Here is a 22,719-nt window from a genome sequence, read left to right on the forward strand (position 1 = left end):
GAATATGTTACATTACATGGCAAAAGGGACTTGGCAGATGTGATGAAAGATCTCGTGCAGGGGCCATTATCCTGGCTTATCCAGATGGGCCCTGTCTAATCACCAGATCCTTATAAGAGGGAGGAAAGAGTGTCAAAGAGGAAAGGAGAAAGCCGTGCGATGACGGAGGCCCATGGGGGAGAGGCTTCGTGATGGGGCGGTGGGCCAAGGAGTGAGGACAGCCGGCTTCTAGGATAGAAAAGGCAAAGAAACAGAATCTCCCCAGAACCTCCGGAAAGGGACCAGCCCTGCCTTCACCTTCGTTTTAGCCTGGTGAGACTGGCGTTGGACTTCTGACCTCCAGAGCTGTAAGAGAATAAATTTGTGTTGCGTGAAGCCACTGTTTATAGTAATTTATTATGGCAGCAAGAGAACTAATACCCAGCCCTATGATGGCATTGTCACTTGTTTTACAGTCAGGAGGCTGAGGGTGGTCAGAGAGGTTGTTCAAGTAGACTGGAGCTGGCTTTTAAGTTCAGGCTTGTCTAACTCCAAAGTCACGTTTTTTCTACTTCATCAGCGTGCTTTCAGAAGTGTGTGTGTGAGAGAGAGAAAGAGGGGGCGGGCAGGGAACTCCTTGGAGCTAGGAGGAGGAAAGAGGGTGTGTGCCTCAGGGTGCTGGGGAGAGGGACGTGGGGTCCAGGGGCAGGACACGGCTCTCCAGGCATCCATCTAGCTGAGGTCAGTCCTGCAGCTCCAGTACAGCTCCTCTCCTCCAGGGTCTGCATCAATGGCCTTGCTCAGCTCTGCGGCTGGAGCAGCTCATTTGAGGCAGGTGAGGAAGTGGGGAAGCGAGGAAGAGCCCAGGTTGCACTTCTGGGGAAAGAGATGCTTCTGGTGGAGTGAGCTGGAAGTCTGAAAGTATTTTCCCATGGAAACATTGCTGAGCGCTTGTTAAACTCTTTGTATGGAGAGTGTTCTATTTCAAGTTTATTGTCAAGTGGATAAACTTGTGGGTTGCCCCGAGAATCTAATTACTATTTATAATAGTATTTCTATAAGAAAATACATCTATGTCTCCCAAAAGTAAATTGTAAAAGAACTTTTGGAATGCAAAGTTTTATAAGTTTGGGGGCAGCCAGTCATCTGATTTTTGCCCAGAATGTTTGTACTTACAAGTATTAAGATGTTCTGGATATGACTTCCAGAAAGTTCCCTGGGCCCTTTCATTGTTTTAGAATGTGCTTAGATTCAATGTTGTTGATATTATTTGACCTAAACGGATTGTGGTAGGGGTGAAAGAATTTTTTCTTTTAATGCAGCAATTTTGATTGTGTGGGGAGGCTGTGTCGTCATCTCTTCCTGGCTAGTTCAGCCTCGCTCATTGCCTTGTAATGATTTTGCATTACAGCTGTCGACTTTAGGCCTGATTACTAGGCACTAACCTGTCTTTCCATTTACAAATTTTTAACAGTTTATGTCCACAACTCTCTGCCAAGTTCTTTCCCATGATTTCTTTTCAGCTAATATTCTTTAAGCTTCTTCCAGTTTCCATACTTCTCGCTTGGGGTTGGTAGTAGGAGTAGGGGGGAGGGGTTGAAGAAAGTGAAAAAGATATAGTTCTGGGAATATTTTGCACTGTAAAAGATTTCTTTGCTTCATAATTCCAATCAAGAGAAAAAAGACCATGTGGTATCCTAGGCAGTTTCCCTAAGATATCTGTTTTTTTGCAGGATTTGGCTTGGGAAACGTGCTACATATCAGTGTATATATATATCTAGGTGAAGATGATTATAGTGAAGTTGAATATTAATTAGGATTAGATTTTCAAATTTTCAAATGGAAAGGCATATACATCACAGTTGCCTTAAAAATTCAAAGATCTGCTCATAAAGTAGAATGTCCACAGTTTTGTGCATAAGTGTTGTATGGTCATCCTTATTTGAGACCAGCTGAGCGAGACCATAGGATGAAACAAAAGCACTGTGTGGATTTCTGATAGTCAAACCATTCACCTGTAAAAAATGATTAAAGAAGACAATTTAGGTGATACAAACAAACTTTATTTAACACTTGATGAAGTGGACAGTCTCCATTTGGAGAACTGCAGAATGGGGCAGAAGGCGGAAGCTTTTATAGGATGAGGAATAAAGAAAAACGAAGAGACAACTGGAAAATATCTGGCTGGGGCCGCTTAGTCAACCTTGTTTGGAGTGAGAAGGAACAAGGAAGTAAATGTGGAGCCCAGAGTTGACATTTGGGGCTTGGGGGTTGGCTGACTGGATAGCCTGCATTCCGGTCAAGCAGAGCATTCACAGCGAGACGGAAGTTATCTAAGTGTTGGCAGGAGCAGCTCCATCTTGGGTCCTGAAGTTTATTCCAACATGCCTTTAATAACTTTCAAATCTCTAGCAGTAGATAGGGAGTGAGTAGAGAATTATATGTTTCTGTTTGCTTGCAGGGGTTTATTCTGGTTTTTTTTTATGTTAAACTTTTTATAGGCTTAGTATATGTTAATCAGTGTGTTGTAAGGATTAAATGGGAGAATTTATGTGAAAGGTTCCTGCAGGGCCTGGCAAGTAGTAGTTGTTTAACAAACACTTGCAGGCTCTGAATCTAAGTGTCACAGGTGGCACCATGGCTTACTGATCAACCAGATTCTTCCTGTGTGTCGGCATTTTGTGCAAAATTAGGTTTTTCAGTTCTAAAACAATTATTCTTTCTTTTCTGGGTGTCCTTAGGATGAACTGAGTGATGTTATTGATATTAAGGATCCAGATTTCACTCCTGCCACTGAACGAAGGCGGAAACGCCTGGCTGCTGAGCTGGCCAAATTTGATCCTGACCATTATCTGTGAGTACTGAGTTTTTTGAGGATTACATAGCTTACTTGACATTTATTTAAAATTTTTTGAGTGTCTTTTTAACTATGCTAGGCCTGTGCTTTGTGGATTCTAGAAATCAGTGATGGCTCAAGACCTTAATTGACATTTGACTGAACCTACAACTGTTACACCTCTGTGATCTTTGTCAGATGTTGCTTCTTAGCAGTTCACTACAGCAAGAGTACTCTTCTAATACACTTCATTGAGTTTTTCTCTCCAGGCATAAAAATAGAACGCTGAATGCCTGAGAATATTTACAGTTCTTTTAAGTAGACTTGTTATGATTAAGGGTCTTGAAGAATTTGAATCTGCATATAACTGCATTTCTTGGCTGATCCACAGATTTCCTAATACTTTCATCCACCAGCGCCTGTAATCAAGGATCTATTTCAAATTAACAAATAATTATTCTTTGTGGTCGGGTATAAATAAAATCTAATTTTAAGTTTTGCTCTATTTCCCACCTGCATTAATGTGTCTTTAGCCATAAAGCATCTCTAGTAGGCTTATATTTGCCTAGGGAACTTATCTAATTAAGGATAGGTAAATAATCACTAGAGGGGAGATTGTGATGTGTCTCATTGGCCAGGATAACAGTACTTCTTCCAAGGAAGTGATTGTCATCTGGCCTGTGTGGGCTCCCCTAGGATGTGTGTCGATGTTGATGGAGACCTCAATTATTATTCTTCCCAAGCTCTGGGCCAACAATTTCCAAACTGTTATATATGCAGCTATAATCATCATCTTCCCTTATATTTGTATAGTGCTTTCAGCTTATCAAGTGCTCTCATGTGATTATGTAATTCACTTTTCACAACAGCTGACGAAAAGAGGTTAAGGGACTTGCCCAAGGTCACACCACTACTAAGTGGCTTGGCCAGGGCTTGAGAAGAGTCTTTCCATTTGTCATTTTGTATTTCCTTTTCATGTCGACTATTTCAGTTGAACTGCTGTTGCTCTTTTGATTAACATTCTATCTCCTGTGACACAGTGGGAGACTAATTGGAATGGCAGAAATATATCTTGTGATGTGCAGATGCATTGAGTGATGTGTAGTGATAAATGGTCGGACTGTTCTGCATCCTAAGGGAAACGGGGTAAGAGCAGGGTGTGTTATGTTTGCGGGACAGCTGAGAGATTCAGCTCCGTTTACTTTGCCCTTTCTAATTACCTTTCTCTCTCCAATTATGGTTTTAAAGGTCCACTGAAGAGTAATTTGAAGAAACCTATTTAAAATCATGCTGAATATTTAAAGTGGAAATTTCACTGTCAGCAAATTTCTTGGGCAAGCATGAAAACAGAATGAACTTTACAAGACTGAAATTTCAAGAGGGAGGGAGCTTAATTAGAAGAACTGTCCTATCTCTTCTCTTCTAAAACTAGAAGAATAACTATATGGCCTGAGAGAATTAGGAAATTGGAATTTCTAGTTAGCAGTGTGGTATTATAAGCAGCCCTTATTTTCCTCCAGCTTCTGTGTTGCTTATCCGGAAGCTCATTTTCTTTAATAGTATGCATGAAATGTTCTTTCCATTTCTCAAGGAAGAGGTCCTCGTCCATGAGTGGTTTAAATTTAGTCATGGGCAAGTTGGAGAGTGGGAGCCATGAGGTACAGGTTCTTTGTGACTTTTCTGGCAGCAATAAGACTGGCTAACTGCAATTTTTGTGTTATTTATTACTCATTATTCATACTAGCCGACTGACTCATGCAAATGTGTTAATATTAAATGAAGTGCAAGTAAAATACTTTTAAATTTTTATTAAAATTTTTTTAGCTCAGTGCTTTTTTTGTTGTTCTTAATGGTTAATACAGTGGAAGAAAAGATTTACTTTAAATTCTTATCTACCATGCAAATAATACATTGCGTGTGTTATACATTTATATATGTAAATGTAATAGATGTGTAATACATAATATGTATTACATTAGTGTAATATATGACATTTTCGAGTTGTTTGACTTGTCCTTACAAGTCACAATGTCTTCTCATTTTGTCAGATGTTTTGGGAGCTTAAGGAAAACAAATTTTAATTTCACTCTAAACTTTTGTTTTTTTTTAAAGATTGCACCTGAGCTAACAAACTGTTGCCAATCTTTTTTTTTTTTTCCCTGCTTTTTCTCTCCCACTCCTCCCAGTACATAGTTGTATATTTCAGTTGGGGGTGCTTCTAGTTGTGGCACATGGGATGCTGCCTCAGCGTGGCCTGTTGAGTGGTGTCATGTCCATGCCCAGGATCCAAATGGGCGAAACCCTGGGCCACCGCAGCAGAGCATGCGAACTTAACCACTCGGCCATGGGGCTGGCCCCTTAATTTCACTCCAGAACTGAACACAGTGAGGTAAATTGATTGTATAGAAAAATTTATACTTTTCAAAGGCACATATAAATGACTTTGGGTTATTATTGTTTTAAAAGTCCTTTGTTGTAAAATCTGGGTGCCAGTGTGTGATCTCCCTCCCACCCCACCCCCTGCCCAAATTTTGTAACTCATCAGAATGCTGGGCATATAGATGACCCATAAACATTTATTTTTTTTGGTTATCCATTCCTTGCCATTTATAATTCTTTTTGGGCGTTATTTTTACAGTAAAGTATGTTGAAGGCGTCTTGAAACATTCTTTAATAGTCTTTCCTCTTTTGCTTATTACAGCCAAGTGTTCATATTTCTCTTGCCGAGAGTGGTTTTTTGCCCTTCCCAGGCAAATTGTTTTATAATTGTTGGCATATTTTTTACTTCAACAATTCATAAAATCTTACCTATTTCCTTCTTTGGAAAATAAAAGAATTTAGTCAACAGTCAAAATATCTGACAGATAAGAAAAGGGACAAAAATGATCATAAAGCATTTGGGTGCCATTTTAAATGGAATTTACAGGGCTAGGAATTTATTAAAGAAGATGGTATACTGACCAGGCACTTGGATTTGTTGAGATCTCAAAACCACAGGTAGTAATTACGAGGCTGAGAAGAGGGTCACCTGCTTCCAGGGGGCTCTCTGCTCACAGTGGCGAGCTTGGGGCGAAGCAGTAGAATAACATTTCACTGATTCCTTCTTTCATGTCTGCACTTGATTGTTCGAGAAATACCTGTTTGAATGACCTCCATGCCAGGCAGTGTTGCAGGCAGCAAGGAGAGTGTGGTCAGGCCACCCAGGGAGCTGCACTCCTGGGGCTTGCCTTCTAGCGGGGAAGTAGACAGTATTTCGACTGTGATAAGTGCTGAGAAGAAAAGCCAGGCTTAGGGTTTAGAGAGCGACTAGGCATCTCACTGCCTCCTCTATTTCAACATGTTCAAAATGGAACTCATCATTTTACCTGTAAAGTCTTCCTGAATTTTCTACGTGGTGCAGTGCCCCATGTTTCACCCCCATCATCCAGGTTAGAAACCTGGGATTCCTCTTTGCCTTCTTTCCTATCCCACACTTTCAGTCAATCCTGAAGTTGTGCCTATGCTCTTTGCGGTTTCCTTCACTCCGGTCAGTTCCCGGTCCTTGTCTGTGTCTGGCTCATTGCAGCGGTCTCCTAACTGGGCGTCTCTCACTCCAGCCTGGACTTCTGCAGATCCATCAGCTGTAAGACCACCAGTATGACGACTTATGTGCTGAACGTGAAAATCTGCTTAACCCCTTCCTGGGTTCTTTGCTTAAAGTATAAGCTCTTAACGCCTTAGCATGATACAGAAAGTTCTCTGTGATCTGGACCCTGCCTGCCTCTGGAACATCTCTTTTCCCACTCCCTGCCCAAGTTTTATTGCAGCAGTAATGACTGCATTTCCCCACCTTCCCACACCGCTTCTCACACACTTTTACTCAGGGTATCCTTTGCTGGCCCTTTTCTCCCCTGTCCCACCTTGCCTGAAGAACTTTTACTTATCCTTTAGGCCTGGGCTCAGTTGTCACCCGCTGGCACCCTGCCTTCCAGACTGGTGGAGAAAGTGCTCCTGGGGTAGCTCATCTTGTTTTTGCCACATTGTTTTATGACATTCTGTGTTTGTCTCTGTGGTTCCCATTAAATTGTGGGTCGTGAAGGGCAGGGAGTGAGTCCTACCGATCTTTCTCTCCCTGATGCTGCATGTAGAGGGCACCCAGTGGATGCTTGTTGAATTAATGGCATTTAAAAACTTGACAGTAATTCATTCCGAAAGTAGAACATCAGTCAACCTCAGATCCTGTTTACAAAACTCTTAAATCACGGACAGTGTAAAGAATAACCCATAACAGTTTAGATTACTGGGACTGTATTAGTGATTTTACTCAAAATAATCACTTAAACATTTTGACTTTTTTTGGGGGGGCCTGGAGGTGGTAGAGACATCGTTTGACAAAGGCATTTTTTTCTCATCATTTTTCTCCTGGGGGAAAAACCCAGCATCTTTTCAGATGAGCTCTTTATCTTCTACCCTTGACTTAAATGTCCTCAGTGCTCCAGTTCCAACACCCTTTTCTCTCACTCGGCGAGTTCTCGCTGGGCGATTCTGTCCTCTTCTTTGGCCTTAGTAACTGTTTAAATGCTCATGACTCCCATGTGTCTCTCTTGAGCCTCAGATTTGTATACCTAACAGCCTATTGAACAGGTCCCTGTATGTCCTACAGGACACCTCAAACTCAGTGTGTTCCAAGCAGAAGTCATTACCTTTTCACTCAGGTCTGTTAGTGTCCCATGTTCCTGTCTCAACAAGGAGTACACTTGTCCACTGAATTCTTGAGGCCAGAATCCTGAGCATCAGCCTTGACTCCTGGCTCCCTCAAGCCTTCCATCCCGAGAATTCCACCTTCTGACTATAGGTCAGACCGGTGTACTTTGCTCCACGTCTACTGCCACTAACCTCTTCTCGGCCATCGTTATTTCCGTTCCTGCGGGCTTGTTCCTTTAAGCCATTTTGCAAACGGCAGTGAGAGTGATGTTCTAAAACACACTGATGTCAGTCCTCTCTGTAAAAGCTTTTAAGTGTTAGTTGTTCTTAGGGATAAAAATCTACAAGATTTTTTAACATGGCTTACAGGCTTGTCACCACAACATATTATTTTCAGCTGTTTTCAACTTGTTTTTTTAAACGTGACTTCTTTTTTCCTAGTCTTTGCTAACTTTTCTTTCAGCCCAGAATACTCTCTCCCACCCCTCTTAATCTAGTTAATTGTTAATTATCACTTAGCTGTTGGCTTAGATATTCCCTCCAGGGACCTCGCCTGTCATCGCATTTTGTGCAGACTCTTGTACTGTTATGTCATGGCACTTACTCTGTATTGTAATTGTTTGAGTCTCCCATGAGACTCTGAGGGCCAGGCCTGCCTGTGTCTTGTCAGCAGCGTAACCCCAGTGCCCAACATAGAGCTTGGAACCTGGCACAAAGTCAGTCCTTTTTGTTGGCTTATTTAGCATTTTAGCCATTTACTCTTATTCCTTAACCTTTTTGAAATTCATTTCCTGTAAAAAGTTCACATCCTGATTTGTGGGTGAAAGTCTGTAGTAGAGCCTCAATTCCAAAGAGTTTTGCTTCACTTTCAAGAGAGAGAATTAGCTAATAAGAGACTCTTGGCGGGATTAGTTTATAAAACATCTTCTTTATCCTAGTCTTATATGCCTTGTGCACTAGACAAAAATTGATATTGAGAATTACTATTTCAAGATAATTGCTATTCAGTTTTGTCCAATATGTACTTTATTTCCTCAAGTATAAAAATAGAATGTTTATATTGGTTAATAGCTTGGATTCCAGAGTAAGATTTAAGTGAGTCCAAATCTTGACCATACTTCTTACTGGTTCTCTGACCTTGGCCATCATTTACAACTTTTCCAACCTTCAGTTTCCACCCCATTCCACTCCCGTGTAAAGTGGGAGTGTAAATAGTAGCCCCTGCCCATGGAGATGGTGTGCGGATTCAAGGAAATAATGGACAAAAAGCATTTAGTGTTGTGCTTGGCACATACAAAGCATCACTAAGTTATCAGTGATACTTCTAATTTTAAGAAGACTTGAGTATCTCTGTTGAAAGAAAGAAGTATTTGAGGTCATAAAACTATCAGCTAGAAAATCCAACTTATCAAAACAACCAGTTCCTTGAGTTTCTAATTAACTGAAATATGAATGAATTTGTCATCATGAGTTATACGTTTTGTCATTCTTTTCCCAAGAATAGCGATTTCCAACTTTGAGCGCAAGATAGCATACTTTCTGAATGTGTCCTCTAATTTCTGAATGAGTGTCCTCCAGAGTATACTTTGAGTGTAACAGTTACTTTTCAAGTTAAAACTGAGAAAGTAAAGTACAGGAAAATTAGTTTTCTGTTCTCGACAAAGGTTGCTTTTATCTTTTTTCAGTAGTTTTAAATGAAGGAACTATTAAGATTAGCATAGCTAAATAAAATGCATCTTGGAAGAAGATGAGTGCATATGCTCAAAAGTGATGGATGTGTGTGTGGAGCTTCTTTGTGGATATGCAATATCCTGAATTTCCTATTTGTGTGTTTATTTTTCTTTCCTAGAGTTAAAAGATTCTTTCCTTTATTGTAACCTTACCAAAATCTGTGGTACTTAGAAACCTAGCACAAGTGCTAGGCTTAGTCTGTGTGTGTCCAGATTTGCTTCATCCCTCACCACTGCAGCACAAGGAGGGGACTTTGCGGTGGGACGGGTCTTCTCCGTACCTTCTGTCTAAAGAGGTCGGAAACGTCACATCCCTTTAGTCAGATGCTCACTTTTTGTTTTATGGGGATTAGTAACCACAAAAAAAGTAAATATAGTGCTCAGTCTTTCCTTGAAACGTGCTTTGAATTAACAATCTATAGTTCTAGTGCAAGTGTGATGAGTTAAGATTTTAAAAAATGAAAACCAGCCCAATTCTATGTAACAAGCCCATTCAACATTTTTTTTTTTTTTTCCAGTGCTGACTTTTTTGAAGATGAGGCAGTTGAACAGATTTTGAAGTATAATCCTTGGTGGACTGATATCTATTCAAAAATGACAGCCTCTTTGGGAAAGAGTCAGGAGCAAGAAAATCATGCTGCGTTAGGTAAGAACCTCAAAATTAGGCTCATTTGTTTACCACCTTCCCTGTTATTAAGCACACAATTGTAATTGACTAGTAGAGTGCAGATCTTATTCTGGTTTGCTGATTTTCGAAATGGGGCCTTCACCCTGGACTGGAAAATGCTGCTCAATAATTAGACTTATTTTTCTTGGATAATTCTTTTGAAGTGTGTTTTTCTTTTGAATCATTGGGGTCCTTTTAAAATTTTTATTTAAGTAAATTTAGGGACATTAACACACAGGACATTTTTAGTTGTTGAATAATCTGTTTGAGGGATCTGAATATTCCTCTGTGGTCAGGGCATTTGAGTATTAGTAATGGTGGGAAAAAAGACCCAGTTTTCATTCCCTTTGTTGAATGAATTTGATATGCCTGCCCTAATTTTTTCACAAGTGCTTTTAAGTGGGAATAGTTATCCTCATTATCTGTACCTTACAGAGAGCAGGTGGACCAATTTTTACCAATGAAAGCCGAGCTGGGGGGTTTTACGAGCCACAGGAGATGGCTGTATCATGTTTAACATTAGGCCAAATGTTATCCACAGAGTCCTTTCTTTAGATGGTCGTTTTATTACCACCTTCTCTAAGTTGGAGGTTGTTATAGTAAGTCTGTAAATTAGAGTTATAACAGTTTCAGATAGATCAAAAATAGAAGGCCCATGTTTTCTGTCACATTGATTTGGCTTTTATTTATATATTAAAAATAAAATTTTAGTGTTAAAATGAAAGCGTATATCTGCACATACACCTACATACATTAAACGGAATGTAGGACCTCCCAAAGTCCTCTTCCTGAAAGTAATCACTGTTAACAATTTTGGGGTATTTTTTTTTTTTCTGCTGAGGAAGATTCACTCTGAGCTAACATCTGTTGCCAGTCTTTCTCTTTTTTTGTTTGAGGAAGACTAGTCCTCAGCTAACATCTGTGTCCATCTTCCTCCACTTTGTATGTGGGTTGCCACTGCAGCATGGCTGACAAGTGGTGTGGGTCCATGCCCGAGATCTGAACCTGTGAACCCAGGCTGCCAAAGTGGAGCACACTGAACTTAACCACTACACCGCGGGGCTGGCCCCCAATTTTGGAGTATTTTTAATGCATATACTCACATCTAAATATTTGCTTTAAGAAATTTATACACATAGACTCATAAATACACTCTCTTCTTACCTTGCTTTCTCTTGATTGTAGTATATGTTGTACATCTTCCATATCAGCACTTGCGGTTCTATGTGAATGCCAGCTTAGTATTCTCTTGCCTATTTGTATCATGATTGATGAATGTTTTGGCTGTTCACTACTGATGGACATTTGGGTTGTTTATAGTTTTCTGCAGTGGCCTTCTCTGATCACTCACTCTCAAGTAGCTGTAAGTCTCTATTGCATCACAGTGTTTTGATTCTCTGCATAGCAATGCAATAGCTTGTTATTTGCTCTCTTTCCAGTATCTAGCTTAGTGCCTGTTATATAATAGGTACTCAATAAATATTTATAGAATAAATATTGCAGTAAATATATATATATTTTTAAAGATTGGCACCTGAGCTAACATCTGTTGCCAATCTTTTTTTGTTTTTAATTGGTTTTTCTCCCCAAATCACCCCAGTACATAGTTGTATATTTTAGTTGTGGGTCCTTCTAGTTGTGGCATGTGGGACACCACCTCAACATGACCTGATGAGTGGTGCCATGTCCGCACGCAGGATCCGAACCGGCGAAACCCTGGGCCGCCGAAGCAGCACGCAAACTTAACCACTCGGCCATGGGGCCGGCCCCTGCAGTAAATATTTTTGTAGTTAGGTTTTGTTAGAGTTTTGGTGGTTTCTACCAGATTCAAAAATTGCTACTGTAATCTTTTTGAATTGACTGTACTTGCACAACAGAAACTTGTTTATAAATAGTGACTCTTGTTACATTGTTTTCAACAAATCCTTGGGTTTGTGTTTGTATTTGATTTAAGTTTAAGGGTCTTTCAGAGACTTCCCGCATTATTCAGACAAATTTTCAGGTATAGGATGGTTAATACAATTTAGACAGTCGTCTGTATATGCCATGTACTTCTGCTGAGAAGGCTTGCTCAGACTTCACTCGTCAAGGCTGTCTACTGGTTGGAATCTGTTTCCCCAGGTTTAGTGCAGTGTTTTAGTGAGGTGGTGTGGGAGGAAATTGGTGGTTGCGTAGTTGAGTTTTCTGTCCACAAGGGTGAGCTAGTTGCCCTAAAAATCAGGAGAAGGCGTTACCTTTGATTTAAATTCTAGCTTGCTCTAGTTTGATCAGTTGTAGCTTGTTCTAGGTCCTGTTTTCTGTGGGAGCCATGATTTGAGTTAGTAATCTATGTATAATTTTAACAGAAGATTAACTAGTTCTTCCCTTTAACCACTGGCATTCCTGACCCTTCGCCTTCATCTGGTCCGTGGCATATATCCAGACTGGCGCTTCAGGAACAATCATAGTCTACGGAGCTAGTATGGTGACTCATTCTAAAAATCATCTCTAAAAATAGCAAGGACGTATGATCTAAGGTAGCAGAACTTGAGTTCCGTATTGTGCAGAAAGTCTCTCTTCTAAATGCGCCAAGTGTAGGGTTAAGTATAGGAGATAAGGTAAATGTGGGGCTCGGGGTTTAACACCTTGCTCCCCTGCAGGCTAGCTGTGTGATCTTCCACCTTCTCTGGGTTGCCGTGGAAATCCTATACCTACCTTGAAGAGTTGTCATGAGGATTGAATGAGATGATGTCCTTAAAATCCTTAGCATATTGTTAACGTTGGGAATTATTGTTATAGAGTGAAATTAGTGGCTGGAGAGCCAGGAATTGAATGGCTTCTCTGTGAAGTTACAATTTTTGTACATTTACAAGGCTTTAAGGGGAAGTTCTCTGTTAATGAAATGTTTCATTTTCTTTTTGTTCAAATATGTGAGACACTCAGCATTGGAGGAATAAGTTGAAGTGTGTGGGCCCAGGATAAAATATGAGAGAAAAGAATCAACCTTAAAGATCTCGGCCTACTCAAGGAGCGTGCTGCCGCTGTGGTTTTCCCTCTTCCTCTCTGTTTTTTGCCTCCCATGCCTTCTTCCTCCCTGTGTCATGGGAGGGGGGTGTTGCCTCTTTAATGCTCCCTCATCAGGCACTGCCAGGCAGATGTGACAGTGCAGGTGAGGGGGCACCTTTGGTTCATCCTTCTCATAAAATATTAAGCTGGATTGTTCTCAGTTCCAGATAAGCTTAAGTGGCAAACTTTGCTCTCTGTCTTTGTCTTGGTTATGATTCTTGTTATTTTCATCGTAGCCCTGAGTTACAACACGGAGACTTTTATGAACATCTTCAGTTTTGTAGTGATCCGGATCCTCCTCCCCAAGGGCTTGTAAATGGAAATGTTAAATGCTGTGCTCCCACTGAGCTCTGGTTTCGTGAGGATGGACTTGCCACATTTCCCATGTTGTCTTTCAGTGGTTAATCTCAGCCCAGGAATCTTGGCACATGATTGCTTGTTATGACACCACATAACATTTGTAGTCAATGAACTTCCTCGCAGGGACATCCTGTTTGGCATCAGTGAGCTCTTCAGTGTCTGTAGAGCTCACTGTCAGTGTCAGCTTTGAAGGTTGTAGCACCGCAGGGCTACCCATTTAGGCCGAGGGTCTGAATGCAGCACATTTTCTTCTGGTTTCCTTGATCTGTTTCCAGAAAGTGTAGTGGACAGATTTGTATTCCTCTGAGAGGAGACAGATCATGGATGATTTAGTTGTTGACCCACAGAAGACGAGGACGTTTGGGAGCGGGATGTAGACAGAAGGGAAGACTTAAAAGTGAGAAAACCAGAAAATCTTCTAAGTGAAGTGCAGAGGTCGCTTTCCCTTTTGATGGGAGCCCCTTTGCAGGCCTTAAACTTATTAATGGGGTTTTTCATGTTGGGAGGTGGTCGTGGGCCATTTGCTTTGATGCTAGGGCACCAGTTTCTTCCCCAAACCAATCGAGCTTTCAGCTGGCTTTTGTCTGACTGCAGATTATTTATAGAAGTATAATTAACCAAAATGTTGTGAACTGTATAGCAAAGCTGCTTTGTAGTATAGCTAAGTCATACAAACGCTTGACAAATGTTACTCGTGGTGGCAATCATCCAAGTATTGTTGGCACTGCGTCTGTAGTTATTTCCAGTGCTGCCGCTCAGGCAGACCTGATTGTGCGCAAACCTCCCCAGTTCCCCTTGGCGTGATATGATTTATAGCTCTAATAAAAAAGGCCTTTGGGAGCTCAGACTTTTGTTTTCTCTAGTGATTTCCTGGTTTGTTGTTATTGTTATTTATCATCTCTGGTTTCTTTGCTGGAATTTCTGAACTTAAAGACGTCTGTGTATTATTAATGAACTGCTTAGGCAAAATGGAAATGTAAAAACACTCAGAAAAAGGCGGTGGTGTTTTAAGGAAAGGCTAGGGGCACCTAGCATCTAAGAATTCAGAGGAGTGTCTTCAAGTAGGCTTTTTCTACGCGCACAGTCGTGGAAAGTGACCTCTGCTATGTGGAAGCACACACTGTGGTAGTGTAACGTCAGAACCGACAGCTCCCAGGTCAGCCGTTACAAATCATCAAACAGATACAGGTGCGATTACTTAAGAATGAAGGCATAAACATGTAGATGCGTTGATGTGTTGCTAAACGGTTGTGAGCACGCTTACCTGGTGATTCAGAATTATGTGAAAGCAGGGGTCTTTATTAGTCATCTAGGACGTAAACGTTTTTCTCTAGTGAGATAATATCATCGTGAACACCTGGCCTTTTCCTGTTAGCTAAATTAATGAATGTCTCAAAAACTGTACCTGAGGGAATACTATCTCAAACCTTCTTGCTAAATACTAGGGGTCTTAAAATACTTTTTCAGGAATACTTTCTTCATACAGTGAGTACGTTCCTTCTTAGTTTCCTTAGATCAGATCACTTTATGTGGACTGAGAGCTCCTGTTTAAAGTAAGGGATCTTCATATGAGCCCTTTAATGAAACAGTCAACAGCTAGTTTGTCTGTCTTATTTTGTTTTTAAATGTCAGTCTTTAAAGAGTGCTTCACCTGATGTCTGTCTGCCCGCATTGTTTAAAAATATACACTTTTTTTACATTGCTGGCTGACAAATTAAGTAAATGCATTCTCATAGTTATTTGTTGTTTATGTAAGCAATGCTTGTGCACATACATTTCTTTTTTCTTATATATTTTAAACATAGAAATTTCTAACAGGGTTGAAAAAAATTATATAAATTATTTCACAATCTGTTTTTTTGTTTGCTAAGTGTATTTTAATGAGTAAAGGAGTATTTCTTCTAGTAATTTCAAATGAGTGTGTGTTTAAGATTTTTTTTTCCCTAGAGGATAGCTGGTAAAACTGCTGGAAGAAAGGCTTAAAACAAAAAGAAGCCATATTAAACTTAAAGCTCCTAAGAGAGGACAAACATGAGTTTGAAAAACTACAGTCATGCATCACTTAATGATGGGGATACGTTCTGAGAAATGTGTCGTTAGGCGATTGCGTCCTTGTGTGAATAATATGAAGTGTACTTACACAACCCTAGATGCTATAGCCTACTGCACACCCAGGCTGTATGGTACTCATCTTCTGGGACCACTGTTGTATGTGCCGTCTTTTGTTGACCAAAATGTTGTTTTGCGGTATTTGACTGTATATGTGAAAAGAGGCCATCGTCTGTGAGTAATCACAACCTCTTTCTTCTGGCTTTTGTCCAGTCGTGATGAGCAGAAGGGCAGTCTTGTTGAGCAGAAACAGAAAGGGACTGGGTAGCTAGCTATCAAGAAGATGTCTGGAAATATTAATAAGGCAGTTTAATAATTTTTGGTCTCCGAAGGGTGTCAGAGACAGCCAAGTGTCTTTTCTTAGCCCCTCTTCCCTAAGAGGCTTCCTGAGTTAGAGCTGGGCACATAACCACTAGCTAAGGACTACATTTCTTTTCCTTCCTTGTCATTGAGTGCGGTCATGTGACTGAGTCCTGGCTGATGGGAAGTCAGCGAAAGTGCTGTGTGCACTTTCTGGATCAAGTCTTTAGAAAGAAGGTGCTTGCCATCCTCTTCTTATTCTGCTTTCCCATTGGTTAGAAAATGGTAAAAACCTGGAACAGCTGTCTTGGACCAGTAGATGGAAGTTATATGATAGAGAGGCTGATGCCCCCTTAGTCCTGGATCATTCACTCAGGTTGGTAGCGTGAGAGAAAAACTTTCGTCATATTTAGCCTACTGAATTTTGGGGTCTCTTTGTTAACAGCAGTTTAGCCTGTCTTTACCTAAATATAATGGACAATTCTAAAACCTGGAGAAAAAGACTTTAAAGTTATTTCGACATTACTTTGATATGAAGCACCAGAACGAGAAGCTGGATGCTCCTCTTTACTGGGTTTAAAACCTTTTTAAGTGAATTTGAAAGTGATTGTGTGATAGGGCATAGAAGGGAAATTAAGGATGACTGTGCAAGGTAAGAGATTGACAACACTTTTATTTAGAGGTGACGGTGTATCTAGATGTTCAAGTTTTTTTTTTTTTTTTTTAAAGATTTTATTTTTTCCTTTTTCTCCCCAAAGCCCCCCGGTACACAGTTGTATATTCTTTGTTGTGGGTCCTTCTAGTTGTGGCATGTGGGACACCGCCTCAGTGTGGTTTGATGAGCAATGTCATGTCCGCGCCCAGGATTCGAACCAACGAAACACTGGGCTGCCTGCAGCGGAGCGCGCGAACTTAACTGCTCGGCCACGGGGCCAGCCCCCTAGATGTTCAAGTTTTTAAATAATTGCTCTGAGACAAGTGGTAGGCCATGTTTTACTTAATAACTAGGAGCTGAGCACATCTATGTTATTAGTTGTTATGTTACCCTTTCTGTAAATCTTGCTGTAAGACAAGATGTATTTTACTTCGTATGTAGAGTAAGAAGGAACTGATAATGCTCATGTTTTGTTAATGTGAGAAGATAGATACTTTGTGATAGCTTGCCTAAATTGTAGGCATCAAAGGAAACTTAAAAGTAACCACAATCTCATCCTTACTTGCCTTATCAATGTAGACATAATTTTTTTTAATCATTAGCATTTATTAAGTATTTTAGTTTACTTTTTTAAAACTTTTTATTATTTTATTGAGGTCACATCGGTTTATAACACTGTGTAAATTTCAGGTGTACATCATCATATTTCGGCTTCTGTATAGACTGCATCCTGTTCACCACCAAAAGTCTAGTTTCCATCCGCCACTGTACAAATGAACCCCTTTACCTCTTAGTTTGCTTTTTTCCAGTCTGGGTAGCCAATATTTGATAAGGTGGGTGAAATGTAAAAAGAAATAGCTTTTTCTCTTCTATCAAGAAGCATTTAAGAATGGAAATGGGAAAAGAAATTTTGCAAGCGACAAAAACTGAAAAGCCTTTGAAGTAATTTTTAGCAAGAAAAGTAATAGATCTATTTGACAAAGTTGGTGGTTCAATCCAGTGGGAAAGAGGGATTACTGAACAAACTGTGCTGGCACAATTAACTCTTCATGTGGAATTAACTGAAATCTTAAAACGTGAAAAAGTAACTTCCAGATGGAATAAAGACTTAAATTTTAAAAAGGAAACTACCTCTTAAAGCAAAGCTGAGAGACTTCATGTACACCTCGGGGGTTGGGGAAACCTTTTGAAGGCTGTAAGTCTAGAATCTGTTAAAAAAAGTTAAAAAGAGATGGACGTATTTGGCTACACAAAAAATAATTTAATGGCCAAAGATTCCATAAACGAAGTCAATAGATATGCTGTAGATTTGGAGACGTGACTAGGGTTCATGTCTATGATAGACGGTGAGTTCTTAATTTGACAAGACAAGCCATCCAGTGGAAAAAATTGGGTAAAACACATTCAAATGCATAATTCACAGGAGAGCAAAGCCAAATTGCCAATCGACCTATGAAATAATGCTCAGAGTTTGGCAGTTAGAGAAACACTATCTGAAGTCACAATAGTATGTCAGTGTATTAGTTTTCTCTTGCTGCATAACAAGTTGCCACCAATTAGAAATGGACTTCTGGTTTGCCTCCGTTTTCCATGGGTCAGGAGTCAGGCATGGCTTAGTTGAATCCTCTGCTCAGGGTCTTGGCAAGGCTGTAGACAAATATGACCATCTTTTTTTTTTTTTTTTCTTTTAGTAGATGTTGGCAGCTATGTTCTCAGGGTCCTCTTCCAAGCTCACGTGATGCTTGGCAGAATTCCGTTCCTGTGGCTGTAGAACTGAGTCCCCAGAGGCTTGCTGTCGGCTGGGGGCCACTCTCAGATCTCAGAGGCCCCCAGAGTTCCCTGCAACACAGCCGTCTCATGGCATGGCATCTTCTTTATTCAAAAACCAGCAGGCCAGTCTCTGGCTCCAGTCTGCTAATAGTGAAGCATAATCATGACAGTGACTGTCCCATCACCTTTGTCACATTCTTCTGGATAGAAGCAAGTCAGGTTCTGCCCACACTCACATGATGTGACTCAGTGGGGTCATTTAGGATTCTTCCTACCATACTCACTTGATATCCATTAAACTGGAAACTGTTAAAGAAAGCTATTACATTTATTGCAGGAAGGGTGCGAGAGAGATGTGTAGGAAAGGGAGCTTCTATCCATGACTGTTGGAAAGGAGAGTTACAGCCTTTAAATAAAGTATCTTTTAAGAATAGATCTACTTTTTGACCCAGTAAATGTGCTTGTGGGAATCTATTTTATGGAAACAGAAGATCCAGTATCCCAGGACATATGACAGCAACGTTTATTTCAGTGTTATTAGCTGTGGCAGAAAACTGGAAGCAAAGTGTATGCCCATCAGTAGGGGGAGTGATTGGATAGAGCATGGCACACCATGGAATATTCTGCTCCTTTACAAAAATTAGCTAGTGCCAACGGATGTGGAGAGATTTGCCAGAATATTGTTGAGTGAGACAGGCTAGGTGGAGAAAAATGATGTAATTCTTTGCGGGTGAAAAGGTGTAAGCTCCCTTGTCTATATGTTTGCGTGTCTGTACGTGTTTACATGGTTGTAGAGAAAAACATGAAAGATATATATACTAGATTGTTAATGTGGGGGAGACTATTACTGAAGATGGAGAGACGGTGCCAAGGAAAAGAAGAAAAGGAAAAATAGACTGTTGAAAAGAAACATCTTCTCCCCACAAGTCTAATATGTGTGATATAGTCACATTTGTCTATTTATGTAAAACTTTGTTTCTATGTGTAAGGAATAATAAATACTGTACCTTTAAAATTGATTAACATATGAGAATATTTCCATTTCTTTGTATATACTTTCAAAATGGATAATGAATATAGAGTGTTTTATTTAGCTGTTATATGTTTTCTGTTGTCAAAATGTGTTATCTTAATTTTAAAGTCAATAACTCTGGCATTAGATCCGTTGAATACAGAACAGTGTCGCAAACAAATGGGGAGGGGGGTGTGGAAATAAGGCATAGATATTGTCTAGACGTTTCTCCTTTATTTAGTCCTACTGGGGTTTGAGCAAATGCATAGCCCTCAATAAAACTGTGAAGCCTAGCTAAAAATTTGTTTCTATATCCAGAGTTAAATAACTTTTATTTCAGTTTCTGTAATTAAAGTTCTAATTTTGAGAAATCTTCCACGTTGAGGGTTTTAGAAAACTGAACGGAACATCTAATTTTTGAATGCATTTTCTTCCAGTGTCTTTTTCTGAGGAAGAGAAATATCAGCTGCGAAAGTTTGTCAATAAATCTTACCTGCTGGACAAGAGAGCCCATCGTCAAGTGTACTACAGTTTGATTGATATCCTGCTGGCGTATTGCTACGAAACTCGCGTCACGGAAGGAGAGAAGAATGTGAGTGCTCATGTGTCTGTGCCCGTTGGCCTCGACAACTGTACTAAGTAGACTGTATTAAGGCATCAGCCTCCAGTTGTGATGAGTGATTTAGGGGATGCTCTGGGCAGAGGAGCACTGTGTGTTGGTGGTGGGTACCAGCATGAAAGCATAATGCTCACTTGGTCTTTTTGTCTTCTCTCTTGGCATTCGTCTCTACCAAATAGCAGAGCGGGGAAATAAAGCTTTGGAGTAGAGGAAAGGATATCCTAACTCTCGTCTCTTTCAGGAGATGAATTGACCAAATAAGAACTATTGCCACGTGACGCTTGGCATTGGCAAGGGGTGAACTGTACTGTACCCATTTATATTCTTTCTCTGAGCTGTCAATTAGGAGATGCAAGACATAGTATTTCACAAAAAAAGGAATCTTAGCATTTATCTGCAGGTATCCCCCAATTTATATAGTATGTGTACTTCTGAAAAATTGTATATAAATCTGATTTTTAAAAACTGGAAGCATATCTTTTTTGCTGCATAATGAAATTGTATTGTAAAAGTCCTTTTGTAAAGTACATTATTTCTTAAACGATTTTTTTTAATAATATAGACTCTATTCTATCTTCTTAAACCACATTTGATTTTGTAAATGAAGAACTAAACTTCTTTCTCACCTACATCACTGATCATATGTAGAGAAAAGGCTGGAAAACCAAAAGAAAATTTTTCCAGTTACTGTGCCCCTGCAAGCTGTTTATAATTGTCCTTGCTCAGGGGGTTGTTTTTGAGCTGAGCATGTGCTTTCCTTTTTTTAAATTACACAAATAATTCATAGCATTGTAAAAGAAAATACACACATGAAGAAAATAATTAAAATTTCCTATAATCTCAATCATCAGAAGTAGCCACCGTTACAAGGTGATGTATGCCTTCTAGTCTTCTTTCGTTGTGCACATGTATGTATGTATGTGTATTTACATTGGTCCTAATGTATGCTAGTATTTAATCTGCTTTTCTCACTCATCATCATAGCATTAGCATAGTATTAGGATTAGAATTTGATATGTGCCAAGTTTTTTGTTGTTATGATTCTGAAAATTTCAAAGGTGACTCTTGAGATTTGCATTTGCCTCTGAAATGAATATTAATGAATGTATCAAGGGCATAATATAACTGGAAATCATTTGTATTTCCACTCATCTTTTAAGGATAATATAATTGGGGAAAATGTTTTCTTTGACAACAAAGTGCTTTATATTATTGCTTGAGAAGATGAGTGAGAGTGTTTAGTTATGCTTGATAAAATTTACCATTTTTGATTCCTGCATTCACATATTTGAAGTCATGAAGTCTTGCAACTTCAAGACCTTCTCTAGAATGTACTTATTTTCACAAGCATTCTCTGAAAGGCCAAATTCTTGAGCAGCTTTTTAAGTGCCAGAGACAGCATTTCAACATTATCTTTGAGTCCTTTGGTAGATTATTTATAGAATGTTTGGAAGCCTTGTAACTTAGTTGAGAAGGACAGAAATTGAGCAAGCATTGCTTTGCTTTAATTTTTAGTTTCAAAGTCCCTGCTTATTTGCTCTTGTGCTCTGGTATTCTTATCGGTGGAAAAGCTTTACTTTCTAAAATCCCAAAGAAAGGAGACAGAAACCTGCCTTTGATAGCCTCTGCACCAGTGAAGCAGTGATTTTTCTACAGTCATAGACACTTCTTAGTTCTTATATATGTCATACTGCTCAGATACTAGGTGAATAAATGCATATATTTGCTTTGTTTTTGAATGACTTTGCCTCTAATGTGACAGTACACTTTTCTCCAAAACAAATAAAGGTTGAATCTGCATGGAATATCAGAAAACTGAGTCCCACACTGTGCTGGTTTGAGGTATGATTTTCAGTTGCAATTGTTTAGATTTTGTTTGTTTGTTCAGAAAGTTATTTTTCTGTTGTCATTAGTTTATTTTGGGTAATTCAAGCAATTCCTTGGCTTTTTAGAAGTGGAAGCTTTATCATACAAGGTTTTCCCCCCATCTTTTTAATAAAATTCTGATTCCATTTGTTACTCTTACTCTCATCATGGTATACTAATGAAGCCAGGGAGGGTATTTTGGAAGTTGGACAAGTGAGAACACGCTTTGGAGAAAGAATGGGGACATGGTTTGTTGGGGGAGGATGTGGGGTGGAGTTTGAGGCATGTTTGTAAGTTGGCATATATTGAGGTCCAGAGCTCAAAGGTGGGGAGCAAATGTAGGTGATACTACCTACCACTGGCTGCCACACACTCACCACCAGGGACTGTGGTAAGCGTTTTATAGGTATTCTCTCAACTGTTCCTTTCAGTAAGTCCGTGAGATAAGTATTATTGGTATTTTACAGATGAGGAAACTTAGATAGCTTAAATAATTTATCCTAGGTCCTACAATGAGTATGGTTAGACAACTCTTCTATTTTAGTAATGATTGTTTTTATATATTTTCTAGAAAATAGTTGTGTAGGTCTTACCAAAATTATCCAAGAATGGTATCTGCAAATTTCCTAGTTTCAAACAAGCTCTTATGTATCAAAACAGTAATTAAAAGTAGAAGCTTTAAAAAAAGTGTTGATTTAAACGACTGATAATTGCATCATCAATTAAGGCAGCTAGTTTTTTTTTTAGTCTGAATCCTAAATACAGTACATTTTAAGTTGTAAAAGTAAGATTGTTTTATGGCATCACTTTTTCCAATAATAGATTAGATGTTAACAGGAAGTGAAACACAAGTTTATCAGAGAATCTTGCTGCTCCAAGAATGGTCCATGAACCAACAGCTTGACCAGCATCCTTGGCTGGGAGCTTGTTAGAAAGATAGAACCTCAGTCCAGACCCACTGAATCAGAATCTGTAGCAAGATGTCCAGGGATTCGTATGCATATTAAAGATGGAAAAGCACTTCTCTCTAGACTTCATTTGGGGTCTACATAGTGCCACGATCAGCATGTAATGGAGAAACTGGTTTT

The 22,719-nt window shown here is 39.6% G+C and overlaps 1 protein-coding gene across 3 annotated transcripts in view; it reads left to right on the forward strand.

Moving 5' to 3' along the window:
• The window catches only part of SHQ1 (SHQ1, H/ACA ribonucleoprotein assembly factor), a 101,783-nt gene that overhangs the window by 18,011 nt on the left and 61,053 nt on the right, over positions 1-22,719 (forward strand). For all 3 annotated transcript variants that reach the window (XM_070576780.1, XM_008522262.2, XM_070576783.1), the window contains 4 exons: positions 2,721-2,833; positions 9,747-9,874; positions 19,584-19,738; positions 21,554-21,607. In XM_070576780.1, coding sequence (XP_070432881.1) covers positions 2,721-2,833; positions 9,747-9,874; positions 19,584-19,738; positions 21,554-21,607 — 450 coding nt within the window. The remainder of the gene's footprint in view (positions 1-2,720; positions 2,834-9,746; positions 9,875-19,583; positions 19,739-21,553; positions 21,608-22,719) is intronic.

This window comes from Equus przewalskii, chromosome 15 (assembly GCF_037783145.1).
Source record: "Equus przewalskii isolate Varuska chromosome 15, EquPr2, whole genome shotgun sequence".
In the NCBI taxonomy this organism is placed as follows: domain Eukaryota; kingdom Metazoa; phylum Chordata; class Mammalia; order Perissodactyla; family Equidae; genus Equus; species Equus przewalskii.